Below are 25,101 nucleotides of genomic sequence, written 5' to 3'. Positions count from 1 at the left end.
AACCCAGCTTGATGTTCCTGATCCTAACTTCAGCTAACACCTTTCTAGGTGGCTCGGTGATGGCACACTGACATTTTTCAGTGGGTGATTTGAAGTGGGAAGTGGCTTTATCAGCAAAAACATTGTTTTCAGAAATTTCTGATTCACTTAGTTTCCTTCTTTTCAATAATCCAGGCAAATAAAGTTTAAGTTATTTTTTAAAATAGCTTAAACTTGATCATGTAGTGGAGTTTGTGTTTAGCCCTCCCATCCACTTTTATGTCTTCCTCCCAGCTGCAATAACATCTACTATTTTCACCCTCCTCCTTTCCCACTGATCTACTTCCTTTTTAAAATGACCTCTTCAGTCCCCCCCTCTACTCAAACCTAATTTCCAACAATTTGACAAGGAGCTACAGACTTTCCTCAAAATCATTTCATTCTTGATCACCTGCTCCTAGCTACTCTCTTCTTTTTCTCCATTACTTCACCCCAGCCCCCACTCTTTTATCATCAACCCTGCTATCAGTGTTGCGCTCTGCTGCGTGTCTCTGTGCTATCTGCTACTGACATGATTGCCTGCTGTTGTCTGAATTTCCCAGCTCAATTTTCCCTCTAGTTCACCAACACATTCATTACATTGACAGAAAAGCTTATTTTAGGTATTATTTGGAGAAATAGTTATTTTGTTTAAAGCTCACTGACAAAAAATTAATACAAATATGAGTGTTGATACTTTATAAACTAATACAGAATTGTTTTTGACTTTCCACTGTCCACTGGCCCAACATAAATGTTCAGGAGGAGAAATTGATGCAAAGTAAAAACTTCAACCAATGAACTGAATTTGACTCCTTTGTCTTTTAACTTTGACCAAATCGGAATATATGTATTTGACTTAGAATCTGTCCATATTATTGGATTGAACTGACAATATATATTTATGTATATGAATTAGATTTGTTTGTCTTTTACAGTTGTTAGAAGCAACATTTGTTATCTGTAAATGAATTGCATGGAATTTAACAATAATGTAGGCAATTTTGTGCACTTTCCCTACAACTGCCCCACATTGTCCTGCAACTTTTTCTATCACAATTCAATTGACAGCTGAAGGCGGTAATGTGCGAAAGGAAAGGCAATTTACATGAGTGCAAATATATTTTTTAATATGTATCTAGAGCAGTGTAGTTCTCTTTCTGCAGCGTAGTTGGGACTTTAGATATGACACAGACTTATAAACACCTTGATTCTCTATAGCATTTAGGAACAATTTATTTTAGGATTAAATTAGGAGTAGATGGAAAGTCACACATTCATATTATTTATAGTGCTGTAAGGACATGCCACTAAGCTGACTCTATAGTTGGAGAAAACCAAACTTGTTCTTTAAAACAACCAGCTAAGAATTGAATCTAGTACAAGTTAAGAAATGGGACTGCCTTAGTGAAAAAGAAAGGAGTGTACAGTAATAAAGAAACAATTTAACATTACAAAATTACTTTTGGCTTAGAACTACTTAAGTGGGGTGTAATATCACATTCTTGTCTTAGAGCTTAATATTGTCTTTCTTCATTCTCATAATTGAGTTTTAAGACTTTAATTAAATGTATTATTCTCAAAGCAAAAATTACAATGTCAAGTATTACAAAAATAGGATATAAATTTTCATTAATACTGATGAAAATTTATCAGTATTAATGTCAGTTTAGCATTTCCAATTTGTGTTCTTTTCTTTGAAAAGTTCAATAAGATTGTATTGTTAGTCTGGATTCTGTCTGTGCTATTGTTCTCGAATGCTTCCTCTGACAATGAAATTTAATCTACTTTCTCCACTGCTCCCTGCTGCTCAACCCAGTTTTCCATCCCCTCATCTCTTTAATCAACTTTTACATTTCTTCTCTTTTTACTCATGCCCAGTTCCTTGTAAAATGCATTTCTTCTTCCTCTTCTGCTCCCTCCCCTTTTTAAAATTCTCTAATACGCCTTCTTCTACTTTTCTATCCCCTCTCCTTTTATTGCCGAGATAATTAGTTCTCCAGATAAGCTCATTGGCGGTGCGCGGTGGCTCTTGTGCCATTTCATGCACCCAGTCAGCCAGTGTGAGAGAGAGCACATGTAAAAGGACTCTCTCTGAATGCATGTGGGGTCGCCTTACATCTGTGTGGATGTACAATCAAAACGAGTGGGTGATCTCTGGGCTCATCAGCATGTGAAATATGAGCTTCCCTCTGGCGGGTTTGGGGTTCTGAAGATAACACATTGGGACTTTGCTCTATAATAACTGGAACGGCTGCGGTTAAAGAGTTTGTGGACTTTTTCTTCAGCAAAATCTCCATGTCCGTTCTCTCAGAACTCATTCAGAGCCACATGCCACAGGGCTCCAGGGAAGCCCATCATGCCCAGGAAGTCAGCAGCAGATAAGGAGAACTCAGCCCACCAGTATTATTGTACAGTAGCTTCGCTCTGAGTAAAGTTATTTGTAACATTGACCCCAGTGTTACCCTCCTCTGCATGTCGTGATTAGATACTTCTATGTCAGCATCTGAGGGTTTCTGTGAGCAAATAATGACCTGTTTCGTAAAATCAGTTTAATAGTTGATTTCAAAGCAAGAACATCAGGAAAAACAGAATAAGGAAAGGTGCAGGTCACTTTTGTACATTACTTTATACTTCAGTAAAATTCTCAAAAAGACAAGTGGCATTGCATAAGAACCAAAAACTTACAAATCAAAGCATTTGGATCCAGATTATAACGCAGACTGTTTTCTCTAGGCTGATAGCAACATGGGGGTACACAATCATTTGTCAAACAGCATGTGAAAACTATGTCACCAGTTGGTAAATAATTTTAACTGAGTAAAAAGTAGCATTATATAACAAATGAGTTAGTGTTCTGAAGAAATCAAGAAGCTAGTAAAGCACTGAGACATATCTGGCCAAACAAAAGACAACTTCTTTTCAGCGACTAAGATATACAAATATGTCGAATGACCACAGGCTGGAATGGCAAACCTGCTTAGCTTTGGAGATTAAGAATACACTGAAAAATTACAAGTTACTGATTCCTGCCTCTAAGCAAATAGCAAAGTGCTAAAATCAGTCATGATAATTTAATTAACTAATAAAGATAACTGCATTGAATCCAATCCATTTTTTGCCATACAAATTTAGTCTAAATTTATTTAAAATCAGTCAGTTCAGTTCAATCAAACATAACACAATCATATTGTGGCTGCAAAATATCATGGATATGATATTATCATTATCCTCATCATCATCATTACAATATCAGTTTGTGTAATATTCACATTACAAAGAACTGCTTAGAGTACAAAAATTGTTGGTTAATATACTTAAAGTTTTATGAACATTGTTTTTTGCAAGTCAAGACCAGACAAGAAAACAGACTAGAACTAGAGCCTTAAAAAGAAAGTGGGGAAGTGTGGGTCTTTGGAATCATTAGACATCGAGGTAGAGCAGACTAACATGGTCTCTAAGGTACCCACAGACTTCTACGTAATTAAATGTCTACTGAAAAACTTTTTGTGGTGTAGACTTAGGAAACTGCATTGAAAACTGTGAAAGATTTTGAAATTTGAATTGTTGAGGCATACATACATTATTGAACGGTTCCCCCCCTCAGACAAGCTGTTAGTTCAACTCTTCCTTCAGAACCAATCTCTGTTTATCCAGACTGAGCTGTCTCTGATCACTGACTAGTGCAGTTAGGCTTGTTTCAACATCTTCAGAAAGCTAATTCAAAAAGCAGACCCTCTGAAATATTACTCCGAGAAATACACTGCACCTCTGTATCCAGGATTATTTGATGCAACTGCCGCATAAAAGTAAGTCTGATTTTAGATGAGTTACTTTTACTCTGGAGATAAATCAAAAAGTGGGTGTGGAGTTTAGAAAGAAAATTTGAATTGTGTAGAGAATTACCTACATACATACTGTTGCAAGCAAATGGGTCCATGTATATTCAGGCAGTTCGTTATTTCGTTTGAAACAAACAAACAAAAAAAAACAAACACTAGTTTTTCTGTTTTTTAAACCAAAATTAAAAATTGGACAGCCAGCCCTTGATTGATTTTGTGCAAAAAACGAAAGTACAAAAATGTGATAATGAGCATTCAATTTTGATTGTGTTTGTTTTTTATGAGTCAAGTGGTCTGACTGAGAAGTTTCTGCTTACGTTGTGGCTGTGTCACACGTTGACATGACACAGACTATAGACATACAATCTTGATAGTTTCATGCTATATACTGTAGTATTTTCTGCAAACTGTAAGTCAGTTTAAGTAGTGCTCTTGTGAGAAACAATTAATACCAGTCACCCACAAAAAAGAAAGGCTAACCTGAGTTTTTATACTACAATGAGAGAAGAAACTCCTTTCCTCCTAAAAATGTCTATGTTTTTAGGGCAGCATCTCTTGCATTGTCAGACCTTTGATGAAGAGGAGAAGACATGATAGAAACAGAGCCACTTTATACCGAGGCAGGGCGCTCAGGGTCAGAAGTTCTTATCGGAAGTGATGAATGGTATGGACAAACAGTCTAGCTGGTGCCAGAGCTTCTGACCGGCTCATATCCCTAATGAGCTGATGACCTCAGTCAGCTTGTTTCCTCCTCAAGGTTAAGGTGCAACAATGACATTTACCATTTCTTTCTTAGAATGCTGTTAAAACTAGATTAGATGTAATTTACTCATGTTATGGTGTAAAATGTCAAGCTTTAGTTTTTACAACAAATGTTTACTAGGTTTGGAAAAAATGACAACACACTAGTCTTTGTATGACAGACTTGAGAAACATGAGATGTCTCTTACCATGACTTTACTTCAAGGTGCTTCTGCAATTACATGTATGCCTTTCAACAACTTTGATTAAAGCAGCACTAACCCTGAACTCTGTAGCTCTTTTGTACCTCCTTTATTTTTTATGAAAAACAACTGAACAGGCAGTAATACTGCTTCTTTATACCTCGAAGCAGGAAATAAAAAAGTATCTTTGCTGTGCAACTGATGCAAATTGACCTTTGAATGTGTGTGTGTGTGTGTGTGTGTGTGTTTGTACCAGAGGAATCGTCACCATTTTTTTCACCGTTGCAGTCCGCCTTTCCATCTGCATTTTGCTGTGTATGCTGTAGACTCAGTTTATGACAAACCTCAAACGCCTGGCCAACTGTTCGGACGATGCGCATGGCCTGACTCTGGTTGGGGAATGAGAAAGAAGAAAAAACAAAAAATTAAGTTGGGATTTTCACAAGAGAAAAATAAACCTGCTTAATTTTAAAAACTGTGCTTCAATGCATGTAGGAACTCAAACTAAGCAATAAACAGAGACACATTTATTGTTTTTCTCTGTGGTTTGGTCTTGGTAAGCCAAGATCAAACCACAACTGGTAGCACCAATGGATCTACCAACTGTGGTTTGATTAACACTCTTAATGATAAGGCTGTTAGTAAAGGAAGCATATTATTCATTTATATGCCGTCTGCATTTGCATACATTTGGTTCCATATTAGTGTTGCAGAAATTCTTTAAATGGAGACTACAATGTTTTGCTGATCAACTGCATGAGACCGTGCCTTTAAATACAGCCAGTTACTCACATGGTCCTTCTTATAAGTACTTAAACTTTTTAAGCAGCGTAAAGAACATACTTTTATTGTACAGTCCAGCCATAAAACAAGATGAAGAGAAGCAGCCAAACATGGAGATTTGTCATCCATCCTGGCCAATTTCTGGTGCCATATCTCATAAATGTTTTTCAAAATGTCAGGCTTTCAAGCAATTTATAGTTACAGGTCATATTGTTCCAGCAGTACTGTATTAAGCACTGTTGTTCAGTATTGTCTCCAAAAAGAACTCCCTGTCCTGTGTGATGGGCTAAATAGGATGGGGACAAAGCCAATTAAAGCAACCTAAGATCTTTGTCTAAAACATACCTAAGCCAGTGGCATAGGTTTCTATGTGTGCAAAGACAAAAGTGTAAAAAAAACTTTCATTAATATCAAAGTAACATTTAATATACAGAAAGATAAAATATTTCACTATTTATGTTGCAGAATATCTCAATTTCACAAGTCTAGACACAGTGAGCAGAGTGAGCCTCATTTCCATCAGGATCAGACACCTGATTCTGCCTGAATCACCTTGTGTTCAGGAATCCGATGTGGAATCTGTATCATTAGATCAGATAGTATCACTTGATAATATTCCACACAGAGAGGTTGTTTGTGTTTACCTTCTAATCTCTAAAATGTCACAGTGGGTTTTGATGGAGTTGTTTCTTTACCCACAGATGCACTGATTTGGCTGTGTTTGCTTATCTCTCACTTTTCTAGCTGGTGCCCTGCTTTAAATTCATATGCCATGTAGAAAAAAAAGTGATGATATCAATTTGCTATCAGGTTTCTCCCTTTACTGGTTTGTTCTTGTACAGCAGTAAAGAAAAAGAAACCATTTTTATTTTTAGGCACTGAGCCCAGTCAACAAACTCCATTTATCCTCAGATTCAACACAAACTAAAAGTCAAACTAAATGTATAGGAAAATATATAAGTTTGCTGTTAACTTTAAAGCAAGCTTAAATGCTGCCAAATGCAGTGTAAAGGACACTGTGCAACCCCAGGCTCTGTATCAGATGTGGAAATTTAAGCTGGCTTTTCCAACATCAAGGTTTTGGAATACAGCTTCAGGCCGAGAACACATTCAGCATAAAATCATAGCACTTGATCTCCATGTCCTCTCTTGCAAAATATAGACAAGTTTAGGTAGAATTGCAGAATATCCATTTGTCCAGAAGGTGTTTAGACCAAGATGATCAAAGATTAATCAGCTCTGAAAACATTTTCTTTTCCCAAAACATATTTCTGATTTATTTTTCGAAATTCATTTTCAAACAGGTAATATACACATTAGCTGTAAGTGACACTGCACACACTGACAGCAACAAGAACTGAGGACTGTTTTAGAGAGAAAATAAGCTTGGAAAAGACTTACTATATATATATATATATATATATATATATATATATATATATATATATATATAATGAAAATGGCTAAAAGTACAAATTATTTGAATTATATTTTTGAAGTGTGGACACCACGGAATAATACATATATATTTCAACACACTGACCGCCAGGTCTAGATCTAGAACTGGTTTAAAATATTTTCCCAAGATGAAGATGCTAAAACTAGAGTTCAAACCTTTGAAACCAAAGCATAATCCTTTACAGCACTTTAGCTGTGCCAGAAGCATTGTGTGAGCTCCAGATGGTTTATGTGCTCCTTTGGGAAAAGGGAATGATGAATTAAAGTGGTGAAGCTTAATTGTGATAAAAGTATGCACACGCGTATCTGTGTCTTTGGAAGAAAGAGTAGATTTGACCTTTGCATTTGTCCCTAAATTACTATGCGCTATGTTGACAGCACACAGTGGAATCAGAAAAAGAGATTGCAGTCAGTGATAAAAGTTTTACTTTCCACCTCTGGTTAAATATATTTTAATGGGTCACTTTATCATGGGGCAAAGGTTCAACATCTCAGAACATTTGTTAAACAATGTAGCTCTGAATTACTGTGACAAAACTTTATTATAACATCTACAAACTGCTTAGGCTGCTCTGCCAAAGGTATAATAAAAATCCTGAGCTGACTGTGTTATTAATACTTTTTCACATCTTGCTGGCCAATTAAAGCACTTCATGGTGTAATTAATATACCAATATACCAAAACCTTGAAATACCCCTGATGTGTCCAATAAAACCTTGCTAGAATGTTCTCAGTGTTGTCAATGTTGAAAGGATACTGGCTCACAAATCACTCATCTTTTAGTTAGTTCATTTTTCATAAAGACAGTAGTCCCTTTTCTAAACATTTCTTTTGTGAGTTGGTTCTCTCAGTGATATCTAGTTTTGGTAGCTGACAGAACCACTAAGTGATTTGTCACTCACATGCAAAGTCTCTTTGCTCCGCTGCAAAGATGTGTAATAGTTTTTATGCTGGACATCTGTCACTATGTCTTTTTCTCTCTACCTATTACTTTTCCTCTGTCAGCGAGACTGAATAAATATACCTTCCCTCTATCACTGTTATTTTATCTCCCTCTACTCTATACATCAAGCTGGCAGCGAGCACGATTCTCACAGCGATGAATTCTCTCAAACTATAGGACAGGGCCTCGTCGGAGGTGTGTTGCATTATTTATCCTGAAAGACCTACCAAGGTTTAGTCTTGGAATAAACAAAGAGAAGGGGACAAAAGCGAACACAATGCAATCCAGGACAAAGGCAGGGAAAACAAAGGGAGAAGGGAAAGGGATTCACCTCTTATTGAATTGCCATATTTTTCTGCACCAATGATGAGCTGATTCATTCACCTCCTCTATCCAATGTGGAATTAATTACAGTGTTTACAAATAATTTTATTAAGGATCTAATCAGTTAACAGTTAAACACCAATTTATTATTAGCTGTTTTGTAATAATAACCTTGATGAAATACAGAATATACATTAATAATTCAATTTAAAATCAAAAATTGGATGTCAAAATAGGGATTAAGATCTTTAATTTATTTTCAGAAAGGTTAAGGATAGATATAAAAATATGAATCAACTTGAGTAGAAGGAAAGCCTTAATGTGGTTGTTGTGTATGGAGACATGCAGACAAATAAATGTGGCAGCATATTGATACATTTACTGGCTTACTTCCCAGCCTTTCTCAATATTACAACTCTTGATATATTATTAAGAAAATAGGAGCTCTAAAAAGCTAAATCAGAGCATGCATTCACCATCTCTGCAACAACTTAAATCCAGTCCTTACAGAAAAAGGACTGCAGTTATGGAAGGTAACAACAAATTAGAATGAGAGACAGAGAGAGGGTAAAAAAGAAGGATCATTTAACTGAGATCATTTAACTCAATAAAAAGTGCTGAGAGGCCACTAAATTCTATTATTTTAACTGGGCTGTATCAGAACAAGACCCTATACTTTGATTAGATCTGGAAAAAACCTGCTCACTTTCTGGTTTGTCAGATTTTTTGGCCTAGCTTGATGCAATATGATAACTGAGGGGCTTAGCCTGTAATTTACAGAGACCCAGCTATGGCAGTGTTCCATATCTCATTGAAAGCCTTTATTTGCTTTAGCTTAGGAAAGGTCAGCAAGAGGGCCATTGTTCCTACTACTATAGTTAAACTAAACTTGTATATCAGTCACATACAACAAGGAACACCCAGCAACAGTTCTAAACTGTCAACTTTTTATATCCAACTACAGAAGCATCTCTCACTGCAGCTCCGAAATGTACCACCCTGAGCTTTCCTCATACTTTGTGGGCGCTTTACTTCTGAGATGTCTCATCATACTTTCATTTGGTCTGTAGCCATTCCTGAAAGTGGTGACATGGTTCTGGCAGCAGAGCCAGACCACCGCTGTACTGTGCATATTTGATGTTCATTATTTATCTCTACAAATATACATGGAGTTGCAGTAAAACAAAACACTGGATCTAAACCCAAAGAAATGTGTCACATGTCACAAGTGTGTCTGCATTTGGGAGTTTTCTGTCATCTGTTTAATGTGCAACACACCCATTCAAACAAGCTGTGCTCCATACAGTGCCTCTGTTTGTTCTGCTTTACTGGCCTGATTTTAGAGCGATATTGATGACTAGAATCATGATTTGTGATAAACCAGAGGCAGCTCAAATTGAGGTTGCTCTTGGCTGGTTTATGATTAAACTGCTTTGTTAAATTGGCTCTTTTCACAGTGAAAACACAGTTTCAATGTTGTTTTACCCTAAAAAGTACCAATTATTTGAGTTTGCATTTGACAAGATGATTGGTTTCACACCTGTTCTTATTTCTCATGACAATATTGGAGTAAGAATAATGAAGATTGTTTTTAAACCATCTTTTTTTTTTTAGCTTGCATAGGTTAATTTGGCACTCATTCATTCTTCTTCCATACTTGGTCTCTATAAACAGATGTGCAGAGTTTCCTCTACCTGTCAGTTGGTAAAGCTCTTATATCCCTGGAAAAATATTAAATCCTCGAACATGAGTGAACTCTAGGATTTTCAGGTAAGCAGTGAAGAGACGTTCAACTCCTAATTCTCTCCGAAAATGCTTAGACTGCAGTGCAGATTAATCTTGTCCTGCCTTGGCAGCTTCGTCCTGCAGGGGCATAAAAACAAAAGCTCCAAGGGTGCCTTGGCTCGATAACAAAAGGAGATGATCCTCTTTGCCCTCAGGGTTGCTAGGAAGAGTCTGTATGGAGCAGGTTTATTCAAGGACAATGCATTGATGCTCAATTGGGTTGGGATATGGGAGTTCGGAGACTTTGTCAATAACCAACTCTCTGTCTTTGTGCTGGTTTTTTATTGATTCTTTATGTAAATAATTTTTTTATCCCATTAAGTTTGCCAACAAAATTGCGTTTCTATAATCTCAATATATTTCAATTATCTTTTTGTGTAATCTCCTTTTTTCACAAAATATCACACTAAGTCCTATATAACGCACAAGTGTCTTTTTAGCTCTAAGTGGATGAAGCCCCAATTCACAATGGGGTTTTATTATTATGTATTATTAATTATATTGCCCAGTTTGTAAAATTTGGCAAATTGGGTAAATTAATGCCATCTTGTGGTTTTAGCAGCAGGTTTCATTCCCTACTTATGCTCTGGTAAACAAAAGGCAGCTGCTTATCAAAATATGTGTTGCAAAAGCTGAATTTGGATATTTTAATGACTGTAACTATAGTCAAAGCTATGTTGTGCGTTCTCTCTACGCTTCTTTTGTTCTTCTACCGTCTCCCTCTTTCACTTTAAACTTTTTTCCCAGCCATCTGCTTTTATTTCCACCTTTCTTTTCCCCAGTACATTTGATATAAACTCAAAACAATTTCTCACAAAGTTTTATATCAAGTGAAGCAACATCGCTGAAGCTGTAATGCTTACTTTCTCAGTACCATACTGCTGAACAGGACATTTAAAAAAATCAATAAATATAAAATGATAATAATAATAATAGTAGACGTGAAACAAAATATTTAAAAAAAGAAATTATATGCCTACTACTGTTGCAAAATTGATAGCCCAGAAAACTATCTGAGAAAGGGAAACTAATCTACAGGAATGCATGGGTAGTGGAGAGTTCTTTTGGAAACTCAAATCCAGAACTGACCTGACCCATTCATTTTTGAAATGTGAAGTTCAGAATTGCCATAAATGCCAGCATGCCAACAGGGAACACAGACAATCTTAACCTTATAAAATATCAAATATCATCCTGAAAAGTTCACTTCCCTACACTGCTGGTACGAAGTCCCATCACCCACCCTGAGAAACTCTGCCCTGATCCCTTGTTTGGAACTCCACCTCTGACTCTGTTCTGAGTTCAAACTCCCTCTGCAGGAGAAAAAGCACTACAGTGCACAACCACATGCATGCAGTGACCTTTCAGCAATAGAAGAATTGAGTATTTGGATGAATACCTTACCGCTCTATAACTAGCACTTCAATTCTGAATAATAGAGGCCAGCCCATTCATTAGATTCTATTAAAGTGTTAATGAGAAGCGATGGGGGGTGAATGAGAGAACATTGGGGAGAAGGAGAGGAAGAATTTCACACAGGCCCAATAAAAGTGCTATTGTGATTTAAATCAGATACCTTTCTATCTGGCAGAAGAAAATGCATTTTTCTAAATCGTCTACTTAACTGCTTCGTAACTGTAATAGACAATTATCCACTCAGAACATACTCATGCAACATTTGACTCTTACTGGATTGAAAATAAATGCATGAATGTATTTACAACTATGATTATAAGTCAATTCTGTTGTGCTGAAATAAATTGGACCAGTGCAAAAACTGTTGCTAATTTCAGTTAATTGTGATTTTATCAAACTTCTTAAAACTATTTACACAAATCTGTACTTGAATAGAACCTACAATAAATTATTAGGGCCATTGCAGATAAAAGAAAAAACAATGAACCGCGGAAGAAAACATTTCTACCAAAAAAGGCTGGTAAAACAATGCAATTTTACACAATAAAATGCATAGATTTATAATATTAATAATTATAATATTATTAATATATCTGCAACAAAAAGTGACAGACCGAGGTGATAAATTTAGAGGATACACATCTGGAAAAGTATTAGTATTTGGTGCACATAGACACCAGTAACAGAATGAAGTATCCCAAGAACAGGCTCACCATGAACACGTTGAACAAGATTCAAAATACACACCAGAGATGGTGAGGGAGAAGTTACTCCACGGCTGCATCAAATAATAATATTATTTGTACAGCTCTATACAAAATCAATATCTCCTGTGGCTTATGGACAGAATTGTAAAAATAATGATTAAAAGAAGTTAAAATAGAAACATTCTATAAAAGATTGAAATGCTTTGCTAAAAATACAGATTTTTGGTTCTTTCTTAAAGCTGTGTCATTCGACAGATGAGCAACAGCGGCACAGAAGGCTCTGTCAACCATGTTGAGCTCAGTTGGGATCTCGACACATGAAGAAATTTGGGATGAGTGGAGCAGAGGCAGTGTGTTGTGGTATGTGGGTTGAGAAGTTCTTTGAGGTAAAGAGAAACATTTCCATACAAGCATTGATAATTGAGGAGAGAGATTTTGAAATGAATCCTGATGGAGATGGGAAGCTGGTGCACATTTTTGCAGTCTCATTAAGATAGCTGCAAGGTTTTGGACAATTCGAAGACTCTAAAGACTCTTTCTAGAGATCCCTAGGAGCAGTGATTTACAACAGTCCAGTCTGCACTTGGGAGATGTCGTTCTGGTATACAAAAAGACGCTTCGGAAAAGAGTATCCAGATGTGCTTTCCCTACATTTTTCACCACAACCATTTTTCACGACAACCAATTTATCAATCCATCGTCTATACCAGCTGTCAGGGTCACATGGTGGTCTGGTGGCCACATATTGTGGTCAATGTGAGATGTGGGACACACCCTGGATGTGTAGTCAGTCCATCATACATTGTATGGTTAATACAATCAAACAAATTTTCAAACAAAAATGAATAAATTTGCTGTAAATCTTCACCATTTAAATTTAATTTGTCTGTAATCTTTGACACAAATTCGCACTGACAGTTTCTTTAACATATGGCTTCAAAATCCTGGCTACCCAGCAGACAGTTGGTATGTGACACTTTCCATTCTTCTGCTCAGAATGTGAAACTGCATGCGTGCGTGTGTGTGTGTGTGTATGGGCGTGCATGTGCGGGGGTGTGTGTGTCTGTGCCCGGATGCTTATGGGTCAATGTCAGTCTGTATGGAAGAGATAATGAGGCAGTGTGTGCTTCACCCAGCTAACCCCTGGATTTAACTTACAAGTCCACCGAAATTGGCTGCAGAAGTGGAAAACTGGGAGAGCATTGTCTAACTATGTGTTGTTTGTTCTTAGTATTTTTTAATTTCTTTTGCTGTAATTTAACCCAAAGGACTCAAAAATATTTTTCTCAGACCTCAGCAATGACAGCTTCACATCGAAAACAGGAATTACAGCTGGTTCAACTAAGCACGTCTTTGTATGGGATGTCACAATTTGACAAGAGAGTGAGGAATTGCTTTCAACTCTATTGCACTTACACACCATGAAAATACTGAAAATAACACTCTACTATCTAATTATTTCTGGCATACAGCAAAAATGCTTGAAATGAAAGAGATGACTGAAAAAAGAAAACTAAATTCTTTCACAAAACAGAAAAAAATCAACCACTGATAGCCAATGATTACAGTATATTATCTAATCTATATTTTTACTTTAGACTAATTAAATAAATCTGACGTAACACTTTATTTGACGGGTTGTGATTAAAACTGTCATGACACCATCATAAACATGACATAACACCTGTCATGAACATGAGTAAGTCTTCATGAATATTTATGACTGTTGTCATAAAGTGTCATTTGGTAAATCATGACACTTTTAATACAAAGTTGACATTATTCAAAATGTCTTTGTTATGACAACTTGACTTACTCATGTTCATGAGAGGTGTTATGTCATGTTTATGACAGTGTCATGACAGTCTTATTCACAACCCGTCAAATAAAGTGTTGCCAAATCTGAAAATAAGGCTGGGCGATTGGACAAATTTATTGACCATCGACTACAGGCTGTACCCTTCTATGGTTGTTTTTTTAAGAGCGATTTCTTTATTTTATTTTATTTTTTTTAACTTTCTTAATTACTGTAATTACAGTGATATATTGATACCAAACTATAGGCATTTTCAGAACAAAACATTGCTGATAGTGGCTTCATAATGAGCAGCATAGTGACGAGCATTTTCACACTTTTTGTTTGGCTACATCTGGACAATTTTAGATCAGAAAAAAATTGGACTGCTTTATCCAAGATCCTATCCAGATAACTTAAGAAAATAGTCTGAGTGGTCACACTAGTATTTTGCAACATACATTTTGAAAAGTAGGTCTATCAGTGGTTTGATAACTGTCTCAACCATGCCCAGTTGAAAAACTTTGTGTAGACTCCATTTAGAAAGATTTCGCTGTGAAAACAACACTAGTAACATCTAATTTGATACATAGCATACAGATTTCTATTTGTATTGATAAAACCTAATTGATTTAGCAAATGTAATCTATATTTTCATCCACGACAACTGAAAATGGTAAACTGGTTAAACTCATGTTTTTGGCAAAGTTATGAAAGGGTGTGTCTCACCTTCTTCTTGGACTTGAACACATTACAGCGAAAAACATTGCTCTGACCATCTCTGGCAATGTAGCTGAAGATCTTCAAATCTTGTGAGTCATGAGAAACGTAGAATATTCTAAAAAAAAAAAAAAAAAAGTGAAGTAGTTAAGAATGGACGTACAAAAAAACCCCAATAAATCAAGGAAGCATCTTAAAAACATAAAAACATATTTAGGAGACATGAGATGAGAATAGTCTGATGCTTTTTTTAAAATGTATAACTTGTTTCTCTTTGTAAGAAACAAACATGTGTTATTTGAATAAATCAGAAAGACAATTTCTATTGCTTTTTGTTCAGCCAGGAACAGGAAGTTCAGAAAATCAAAAATAAAGTGTAAACATAACTGAGGTTTGGGTGAAAAAAAGTTCTGCTGGTGGGGGAAAATTCCAGAAACCAGTTGTGAAGAGATAAATAACATCCTGCAGAGCATGTAAACACAAGAAGAGAGAAGTAGGAAAAAAGACGGAAAGGTAAAAAAACACAACAACAACAAAAAACAATAAATAATAACCTGCAGGAGGGAGAAATGTGTACGTATTGGGATCCACAGATACTAATTCGTGACAGACTATGGCTGGAAAAAATAAAACAGATGAAAGAGGGAAGAAAATGTTGAAAGAATGCAGAAATAATAATCAAAGAAACTGTGAATAAAAGGCTGTTTTTATTTTAACTTAAAAACACCCAAAAGAAAAAGAAAATCCCAACAACTTTCTGATGCTTTACGTGACACCAGCCACAATTTTATAAGCTTAAAGGTCTTTGTGCACAACTCAAACCTCCCTTTTGAAACTCCCAAGCAATGTGAAACTAATTTGCAAGCTCTCCACCCTTCTGTGAGATGCGTGAGACCGGATGAATATTTTATTTTGTTTTTGAGCACAATGTAATATGATGGTCTTGTGCAAAGCCCAACATTGGCTCCACAACTAATCAAGAAGAAGAAAAAAAAAACCTTAGTTGTTTGCCAAAACCTTAAAACCATATAAACAGACATCTCCCCACAGGGACGCTCATTAAATAATGCATCCAGAAAAGCATTGGCCTCATCTTTAATTATCCCAAATAAGGGCCAAACTTCAACTGTATAAACCACAACTGAGCAATAATCGTTTCAATCCCTACCCCCAAAACCATGGCTTAACTCTTAATCAACTTGGATATACATGTAAGTACATACATGTAATTTTTTCCAAAACCTCAGTTCAATAACTTATAAAGGTGATACCAATGTGCAGTATAGAATATAACACTGTGTAAAATCTAACATCTGCTTGGGTTTACTTAGTACTCTAGTGATTCTTGATCCTTGACTAAGAATATACTTAATGTGTGCTTTTAGCAGTCTTCCTTAATGCCCTAAGGAAACAGTTTTTTGTATTGATTTCAAACATTAATCTCATTTATTTGAATCTTTGCATGTGTTTTCAATCTCCCAAAAACAAAATTATTTTAGCTTTATTCAAGGGATTTTTTTTCAGTTTACTCTCTTAAAGTCTTCAAATCCAATTGAAACTAAAAGTCCCAGTTTCAAAATTTTAAACGTGATGCATATGTCACTAAAATATAAAATTTAACTGTGTAGGCCCCCACTGTCCCCTAAAGGATACCACAATCAAGGAGAGCACATATTTCCAGTCTGAAAGCAGGATTTCATGTTTTTTGTTCTCAAAAATGTTAATATTTGTGCTTACATTTTCAGTTTGAAAAGAAATAGCAATAACAAACTTTTTTGTTATTTGGCTAGAGCCTTCAGTAAACCAATCTGCAACTCTATCCAGATTCTTAATAGGCTGCCTATTCCTTAACTCACTGACTGTTCTTAATCGCTCTATAAAGCCCCACTAGAAAATTCATATGGATTCTTACAAGCTATTTTTTGTCTTGATATGTTTACATATTTTATGTGCAAACTAAGCACATTGATTAAACAACAAAGTCCTTGTTTATATTGCTATTACTGTCTGTGACTTGATTCTGATTAGGTTTTCTTATTGTGCTTTTCATTACAGTGAATCTGAATATCAACTTACTGTAGAGAATATGAAACACATGAGGCAGAACAGCTTTGTAATTGGGTAATTAGAGCCATAATAAAAGGCCTGGTATAGGATAGTTTGAGTAATTTATCACACTGAGACAATAAAAAACCAGACAGGAGTAAAAAAAATAAAATAAAATAGAGGGGGTTATGTAAATAAATACATGCCTGCTCTGGCAAAATGCACATCTATCTGTTTGGCCATGTGCATGTTAGTTTTTGTGCATGAGATTGTGTACTTTTAATCAGGATACTCATCTGTTCACCCAGTGACATTTCTGTGGTATTTATTTGGGTGTATTTCCTGGAAGCCAGACTGGCTGGGGCTGCGTCGTATGGATGGTGTTCTTCATCAACACAGCTTAGCAGATGGTCAAATGCCAGACACGGCTCACTGCTGTGACTCATTCAATCATGCATACAAACACCACTGAGCCAAAGAACCGGTACCTGATTTTCTTTTCTGTGTGATGCTGTCTAGACGCTGTTCCAGGAGGTCAATGCATACACATACAGACATCTAATAATCTTGTGGTCCTCCAGTTTATTTGACCACAAACAAATTAGGACAACAGAACAACAGTGGTTTGTTGTCATTACTGGGGGTTCTGTTATAACCCTAAACATCTCTTTAACAATTATTTCTGACCTTTAAAACAACAGCCTTTTGTTTGTTTACACTGTAAATAAATATTCTGTCATTTTACACGTTCTGGATTATCAACAAGCCGATTTTTACTTCAGTGCAATGTTGATAGACAAACTCAGTTGTCTTTTGCAGATTTCAGCAAGAAAAAACATCAGTGTTCAAAACTATTTTTTTTCTGTCAAACAGAGCTAGACTGAATGTGGAAAATCCCAAACAAGACTGTGAGTGAGTCTGTAATAGCTTAGACTCACTCACTACAAGGACCTTACTTGCTTTTTTAACCTGCTGGTGTCACATCCTGTCTTTATTATAAATATGTGGCTGCAGTGTAACATGAATCTGAATGATCTATTAGTTTGAAAAATGGAGCAATGATTAAAAGCGCCAATGAAAACTACTTACTGACTCAACAAGCATAATGAGACATGTATTCCAGCACACACACATATAGTGAGAATATATAAATTAAATAAAACTTCAAAAAGTTCTACCTAAGACCCTGACTAAATTAGAACTGTCCCATTTCCCATTTGTTTGAATTAAAATGATTTTTTTTCTTCTTTCAAACAAAATTTTCAGAAATCCTAAAAAATCACTGAAGTACATGTCAAAGCCAGTAGGTGCCAATGAAGTGAAAGAAAACAAATCCTTAATATTTGCAAGCCTTTTTTTTTTTTTTCTTCAAATCTTGATCTAGACCTTACCCATTGTGAGGCATGTACTTACAACTCTAACCTACAACTTCTGAATGGCCATGTGTGATACAACTCAAGACTATGACCATTGAAACATATAGAAGAGAGAAAGCCAGTGAGTTTCCTTCAAGTTGCAGTTTACCAATATCATCATAAAATATCCATAAAAAAGTTTTGCCCAGGTTTTTACAAATAATGCAAAGTTACTCTTCTTGTCAGTCAAATGTTGAACATCTCTTAAGTTTCAAAATGACACAATTCTGCATTTCCCGGAATTGCTGCCAGCTCTGTTTACCTTAGGAAAGAATGTAGCCGTAGTACTTTTTATTCATCGCTTGCATTAATTAGAGTTTCTAAGCACTTATAAGTAGGAGTCAATGTCTTCCTGATATCTTGGGATATAGCTATGAAATGATGCAGTTGCCAATTATATTTAGCTATTTTGCCACTGGAGAACCTCGTCTTTGTGTCACCACACACATTGAGCAGGAAGATTGTAAATGGTCTGTACTTGTATAGCATCCTAAATCTCTTCACACTTTATTCAGTCATTCACACATTCATGAACACCCCCGGAAAACAGTTGACAGAAAGGCACTACATTGTAGCTATAGCTGCCCTGGTCCAAAGTTGCCATGCATGGGCATGACCTGATTCACTCACTGGCAATCCAAAGACTACAGGACAAATCAGTGAAAAATCTTAAAAGGTATTGCTCCAAAACCAATTTTCAAATCTATAAAGAAATTGCTCAAAACAAATCATCTACGGCCATTTCAGTTCTATCACCTAAATCTGACATAAAACCTGTTGGGTACCATGAGAAGAGTGCCTTTTTGCTATGGATTATGCAAATAGAAATAAAAATGCCATCCTATATATGTTTCAACCTTAGTAAATCCTTTTAAACAAGACTGAGTTACTATCAAATTAGTTAAGTAGTTTGCTACAAATGACTAAAGCAGCAGAAGTAATATTTATGTCAACAGAAATGTTTTTTAAAACATAAGCCTCTTTATAAACCCACAATTTCATCACAATGCAGAATAGAATACCTATAAATAAATTACTGAAACAGATTCTATGGACATTAATGAATTATGGAGGAACAGAAAATTAAATTGCCTGAATAGCTTTCTGCTATATGTTAACAATCACAAACAGAATACTAACGCAACCTTATAAACAATCCTTACCATCCAATACTGGAATATTGACCATTACAGTACAGATAGATTTTAACCTTTTTATCTGCTTTTGGGGCCTTCACTTAAATCCTGCACAGTGAGTCAATAAGATAAAAGGAAATTCCCTGCTTTTTCTGAAGCTGGGGACATGCTCTTGTGATCTGCCCAAGTCTTGGTTACTGTGAAAAACTCTCAGAAAGATACAAAGCAACATTACTGGCTGTCAGACTGCTGAAGCGCAGCTGAGAGTGAGTAAAAGTGAGCTTAACTGGCTGGCTTAGCTGACAAATCCCTCAGCGGAACACAGATGACGGCAGAGATACATCTTTATCCACCGTCTCTCAGAGGAACAGCTGCCAAACATCCAGGTGAAGACACATCAAACAGATAGCAGCTTTGAATAAGAGAGGTAGTCCTGACATAAATGCTGGTTAAAAGTAAAAATAAATCAAACTACAAATACTGCTAGCAGCAAACTTCTTTATCTTGAACTTAAAGAGTTAGTCTGCCTTGTTTTCAGTCATGCTGTCTTCTCTTGAGGGTATGTCACTATCTGCTGTTGCTGACTAAAATCACATAAGAAAATGGTGGGTCTACAAATAAAAAAAACATAGTTGATTGACGAAAAGTCTCACAATTCAACCTTGAAGAGTATTCTGTGAATTAAAGAATATAGGTTCAACTTGAACACCTTTCTGCTAAATATAATTCTTAAACTAAATGGGATAAACAAATCAATAAGAATCCATTTTTAATTTTAGATCATTCAGATGTTATTAAACTTATTGAGGAAAAAATCTAAAAATATTGGATTTGAATCTTTGGTTCTCAGAAACATTAAAAGCAAACGACTTCACAGGAATCAATTCTTCTTTTTGTAATATTTACAGCCAAACATAATAGAATGTCTCACAAAATAGATAAAAAGGTCAAGACTCTTCATCTGTCGGTGAGGACTTGAGCAATTATTCACAACTCTGATGACAACTCTTTGAGCCATTTAATTAACATTTCATGAACCATAAAAAGCCAACTTATTGACTAAAGGTTTTTAAATGTTGAACTTTTCTTTTCAGAAGCGCTTGACTGTGTAGAATGAAAAAAATTCTGATCAACAGTAAACATTGTGGAATGAAATATAGATTAAAAGTCATGCATAATATAAATATGCTGTTATAATTAATGACATATGTTGGGGTTTTTTTGCTTAGTGTGTATTAACAGCAAACCTGAAGGATGATTATAATTAAAATATTACATGTGTACAGTGATAGGTTTATTTTTATTCCTATCTAGCAAAGATTCAGACCAAGGCAATTGTCATCCATTCAAAATAAGCACATATCAGACATGTTCTTCAAAAGTTTTGTTTAAGTAACATAAGTGTTCCAGTAATATAATTAAGTAAAATAAAAATAAACCCATAACATATTCTCCCCCGTTGATGATATATTACCGGCTAATGTATCATTATTTCTAGTCTATAACGATGTTGATGAAACAGGGTTATTATTTCAGCTGAGAAAATCCCACCGATATGCAATGCTGCCTTTTCTAAAAGGTAAACTTTTTCAAAACAAACAGAATAATTCATCTCTTTTTAAATGTGCACGGGTTTTTAAAACAGGTTCCTGAAGACGAGAGTTTAAAAATTAATTAAATTAAAACATGAAAAATGTTAATAAAACATTGGAAAATTCCTGAAGCTTCAGTAAAATTTGATAAAATAATGAGGACAGACTGAAAATTGGTGACTGAAACTTTGACTGACTACAAACCTGGCCAGATGTTTTGTGTTTTGTATTGTGTTGCAATTCATGTTGGTGCGAAAGAGTGTGTGATTTAATTTCTTTCATTTGTAGATTTAGTAATGTTCTGACCAGTATTTGTTAGGTTTTTGTGTGTTTAATTACCCCTTAGTGTGTGTTAATTACAGTGTCTCTAAAATATGTAGAAATTATTTGAAATTTGGCTTTGCGCAACAGAAAAGCTGATACTTTGGAAAAAGTTGGAGGCATAGAAATTTAGTTTCTGAATCTAAGACAAGGGACTTGAATAAGGAATGTGGGGTTCGTTCCCTTACTCTGTTTTCAGTAATTAACATTACCTCTAGTTTCTTCAATCAAATTGTATTTCTGAGTTTATTTCTCCAAAGAGCAGACATCCATTGATGTATTTTTAGCACATTTAGTCACTGTCCTTGTCAAGGAAAATTGTGTTTCTTCTCTGCCTTTTCAATAAAGTATTGTTTGAAAGTAGCTCAATCAATATTGTCAAATCATGGACGCTGTTTGACAGACAGCACTGTCAGACTAACAATTATATTTTATAGATTACTCAATCTGTCAAAAACATTATTCAAAAAATAAACAAACTGAATATTGTAAGATTTTTTTATTTCATTGTTTTACTGTCAATTCTAGCTTTGGATAGATTGTATTTGTGTCAGGACTGGGGCATTTTGCACTGAAATTCAATGAATGTTGTTTATGTCTATGGATTCAAATTTTGAGAAGTTGCATAAGAGGGAGCAAACAATTCAAAATATATATGTTAATGATGATGGAAATTTTCATACATTTATTAAGATACAGAAGAAAGGAAACTGAAGGACACAAAATGATCAGATTTGGTTTGAATAACTGCTATTAAATAATTGTGCTCAAGATCTGACAAGCAGAATGAAAGGAAACATAAAAATCTGACCATAATTCACAAAAAGAACAGTTGATTCTAACTTGAAGTGAACCAGAGCAGTCATTTAGCAGAAAAGGAAGCAATAAGACAGAGAATGCGTGGGTGAAGTACACCTAAAGGAAAAGACTTATTTGGAGATCATGCATGAATTGTGAGAGAATCAGAGAGAGGAAAACAAGAAGATTCACTGAGTTTAAGCGGTGAGGTGGGAGCAGGAAAAAAATAAAACAATCTAACTAGGTCATATTAAACTCACTGAAGTCCCAGTAACACAAAACCAACAGACCAACCAGCTTCTGCTGTACACAAACAAATGTAAAGCACCTCAGCCTGGCACTGAGTAACTATTAACAGACAGTGTAATGCCGGATTAACTAGATTCTCAAAGACTGCACACTCGTTCACACTCTTAACAGCTAACCATGGCAATAAGCCCTTCCTGTTAACAGGCTGAATCCATCGTGCAGGAGGCTTGCGATAGGATGTTTGAGTAATGAAGTGGGGTTGCTGCAGAATGCCTCGATCATTTTTCCTCCGATAAATTGCTGCCCGTGAAAACACAGGAGCTATAAATCAAAAGCAAAGAGGCAACACACACATACATACACATCATCACCAGTGGCACAGTTACTTACGATCGATACAATATTGCGCCTGTGCCAGATCAGACTTGAGATGTCTGTGTTTGCCTGTTGCAGCATGAGCATCATGTTCGGGCATGAAATCTGAACTGAACGGTATTAAATATCTCTCCACATTAAACGTCCTGCTATTGGAAATCATTGAAAGCTTCAGTTTCGGCAACATGAAACATTTGGAACTACAGCATAGTATCAACCTGAAAGCACAGGAGAATCTCATCTTAGAGCCATGAAAGTATCCCATTTAGGTTGAAGTAGAGAGGGTCTTTAATTGTTTGAGTCTGGTGGAAACTGCCTACTATCTTATTATATGGTGTGAGTAATATTTTGAGATATAAACCATAGCATGAGTGATCAGAAAATATTTCTATATTTATATAAGCCTTGTGGCTTGTCACTATGCATTGTGGCAAATTCCAGTCTTGCTTTTTATGCTGTGCTTTCAATATCGGTGTCCTCCTTTGTTATCTTCCACTTTGGCTCAAGCAACGGCAGATGCACCTTGACCTTGGAGTGCATCTTTAATTTCTTTGGAGTTTGTTCTGGCCTCTATGGTTGCCATTTGTATTGGCCTTCTCTTAAATTTGTTATAATTGTTTTCCTTCTATGGCCTTAAACTTCTGAATAATATGTGCAATTGTAATCAAGGGAGCATCATGCTGCTTGGGGATGATCTTACAGCTTGTACCTTTCCATGCCTGCATATAATTTTCTTTCTAATCTCCTGGAACACCTTTCTTCTTCACTTCCTGTGGTCCATGTTCAGTGTGGTCCACATTATGTCACCACACAGTCTAGTGACAAGTCACCCTTTAAATAGGCACACTGACTGACTACAAGCTTAAAAACACCTTAGTTTAACATGTCCCTATGGTTTAATTACTTTCAATCTTTTCTAAAGGTACCAGCAAATTTGTTCATGTCTGTTTCATTTGTTTACTTCTTAAAATGACTCTGCTGAGCCACGTTTCAAAAGTAATAAGCTAATTTTAAGTAAGTTATTATCATTATGTTATCATAACACTTGGAATATAAAACAATTGTATAAACAGTCCCTTGCTATATTAACATTGTGCATGCACATGCGATGACGATTGAATCACAATATATTGTACAGCTCTAGTGCTTTAACACTTCAACACTCAGAAGCACTATTGTCTGAGAAAAAAACAAGTAATTCTGAACAAACACAAAGCTCCACACCTCTTCCTCTATATTTTATTCCTCGGCCCAGTCAACAGCCATGAACCTAAAATGCTGTCCAGAGCAGGATGCATCTGACACAGATGTAACCTAATCACACAGTACAGACAGAGCAGCATTTTGATTTAAGAGACAAAGTGGCAGAAGTACAGGTTCATTATCAGAAAAGATGTTATGTCAGCTCAAACTCTGCTTGCCAACATAAAGAAAAGCATGGAAATTTTATTGCACAGACTTGGCAAATCTGAACAGACGTAATCATGGAGCAGGCAGCTGGATGATTAAATTCATTTAAGTCAAGGAGAAAGGTTAGCAGCTCAGCTTAATTTTAATATAAGAATCTTGCAATCTTCACTAAAATAACACATAAATGCCTGTGCCTGGATAAAAGCACATTCTGAGCTCTTGCATGTGAAATGAGGTCATTAAAGTTATATTTTTTCCGTACAAAAGACTGAATGAAACTTTTAAACACAAACCACAAAACTGTTCAAGAATGGGGGGAATTATTTATGCTAGTGTTTTTTCTCAAAGGACCTACAGGAGTGGCTGCGGTGGATCTCAACTTCCCATTTCTATGCATGAGTTTAAGAGAATGGGAACAACAGTCTCTAGTTGATAGATAAGCACTGTGCTTAAGAATGTGAATTTTACAAACACATAACATGACCTGTATTTAATTCTTTATCATGTTTAAAATCAATTTAATTGTAAAATATAAGAATAAAAGGCAAGTACCGTTGTCTTTTTCTAGACCAAATCTCCTTGTTATAAGTGAAGAATAAATCATATTTAACTGGATTAGTCACATTTAGCTGGTGCTCACTCGGAAATACTGACCCCATTCAGTTTAGAAGAAGCACATATCAAAGAGTCAAAGTGAAGACTGTGCTCACAGCACAGAAAATAAAAGAGAAGCACTTTAGGGCTGAAATGGTCTTATCTTGAACAAAGATTAGTTTCATGGAATAAGAGTGAATATTTATTAGGAATTCTGTAAGTTAAGTAGAGGAGCTGCAACTGCAAAAGAAGAGAACTTATAAGCAAAGTTTGAAAATGTGTGCTAACCAGTATATTTCAAATCTAGATGCCCTCCAAAAACATTTAACGTTGTCTGTCATCAATCACTCCTTTCTGTCTCTGTGCTAGGTACTTAGTTAATGTCAATATTTTTTTATTCCATGCTAAATCTAAAAATCAGTCATCATG

At 35.7% G+C, this 25,101-nt stretch overlaps 1 protein-coding gene across 4 annotated transcripts in view; it reads right to left on the bottom strand.

The window, feature by feature from the left end:
• LOC114150581 (carboxyl-terminal PDZ ligand of neuronal nitric oxide synthase protein-like) overlaps positions 1 to 25,101 on the bottom strand; it is a 160,697-nt gene that overhangs the window by 60,578 nt on the left and 75,018 nt on the right. For 3 of the 4 annotated variants that reach the window (XM_028027072.1, XM_028027074.1, XM_028027076.1), the window contains 2 exons: positions 14,746 to 14,854; positions 5,058 to 5,193 (listed from right to left, as the gene is read on the bottom strand). In XM_028027072.1, the coding sequence (XP_027882873.1) occupies positions 5,058 to 5,193; positions 14,746 to 14,854 (245 nt within the window). The remainder of the gene's footprint in view (positions 1 to 5,057; positions 5,194 to 14,745; positions 14,855 to 25,101) is intronic. The other variant, XM_028027075.1, reaches the window with a different exon arrangement.

Source organism: Xiphophorus couchianus, chromosome 9 (genome assembly GCF_001444195.1).
Source record: "Xiphophorus couchianus chromosome 9, X_couchianus-1.0, whole genome shotgun sequence".
NCBI lineage: Eukaryota > Metazoa > Chordata > Actinopteri > Cyprinodontiformes > Poeciliidae > Xiphophorus > Xiphophorus couchianus.
Note: the sequence above shows the minus strand (reverse complement) of the source record. Positions and strands in the feature narration are given on the sequence as shown.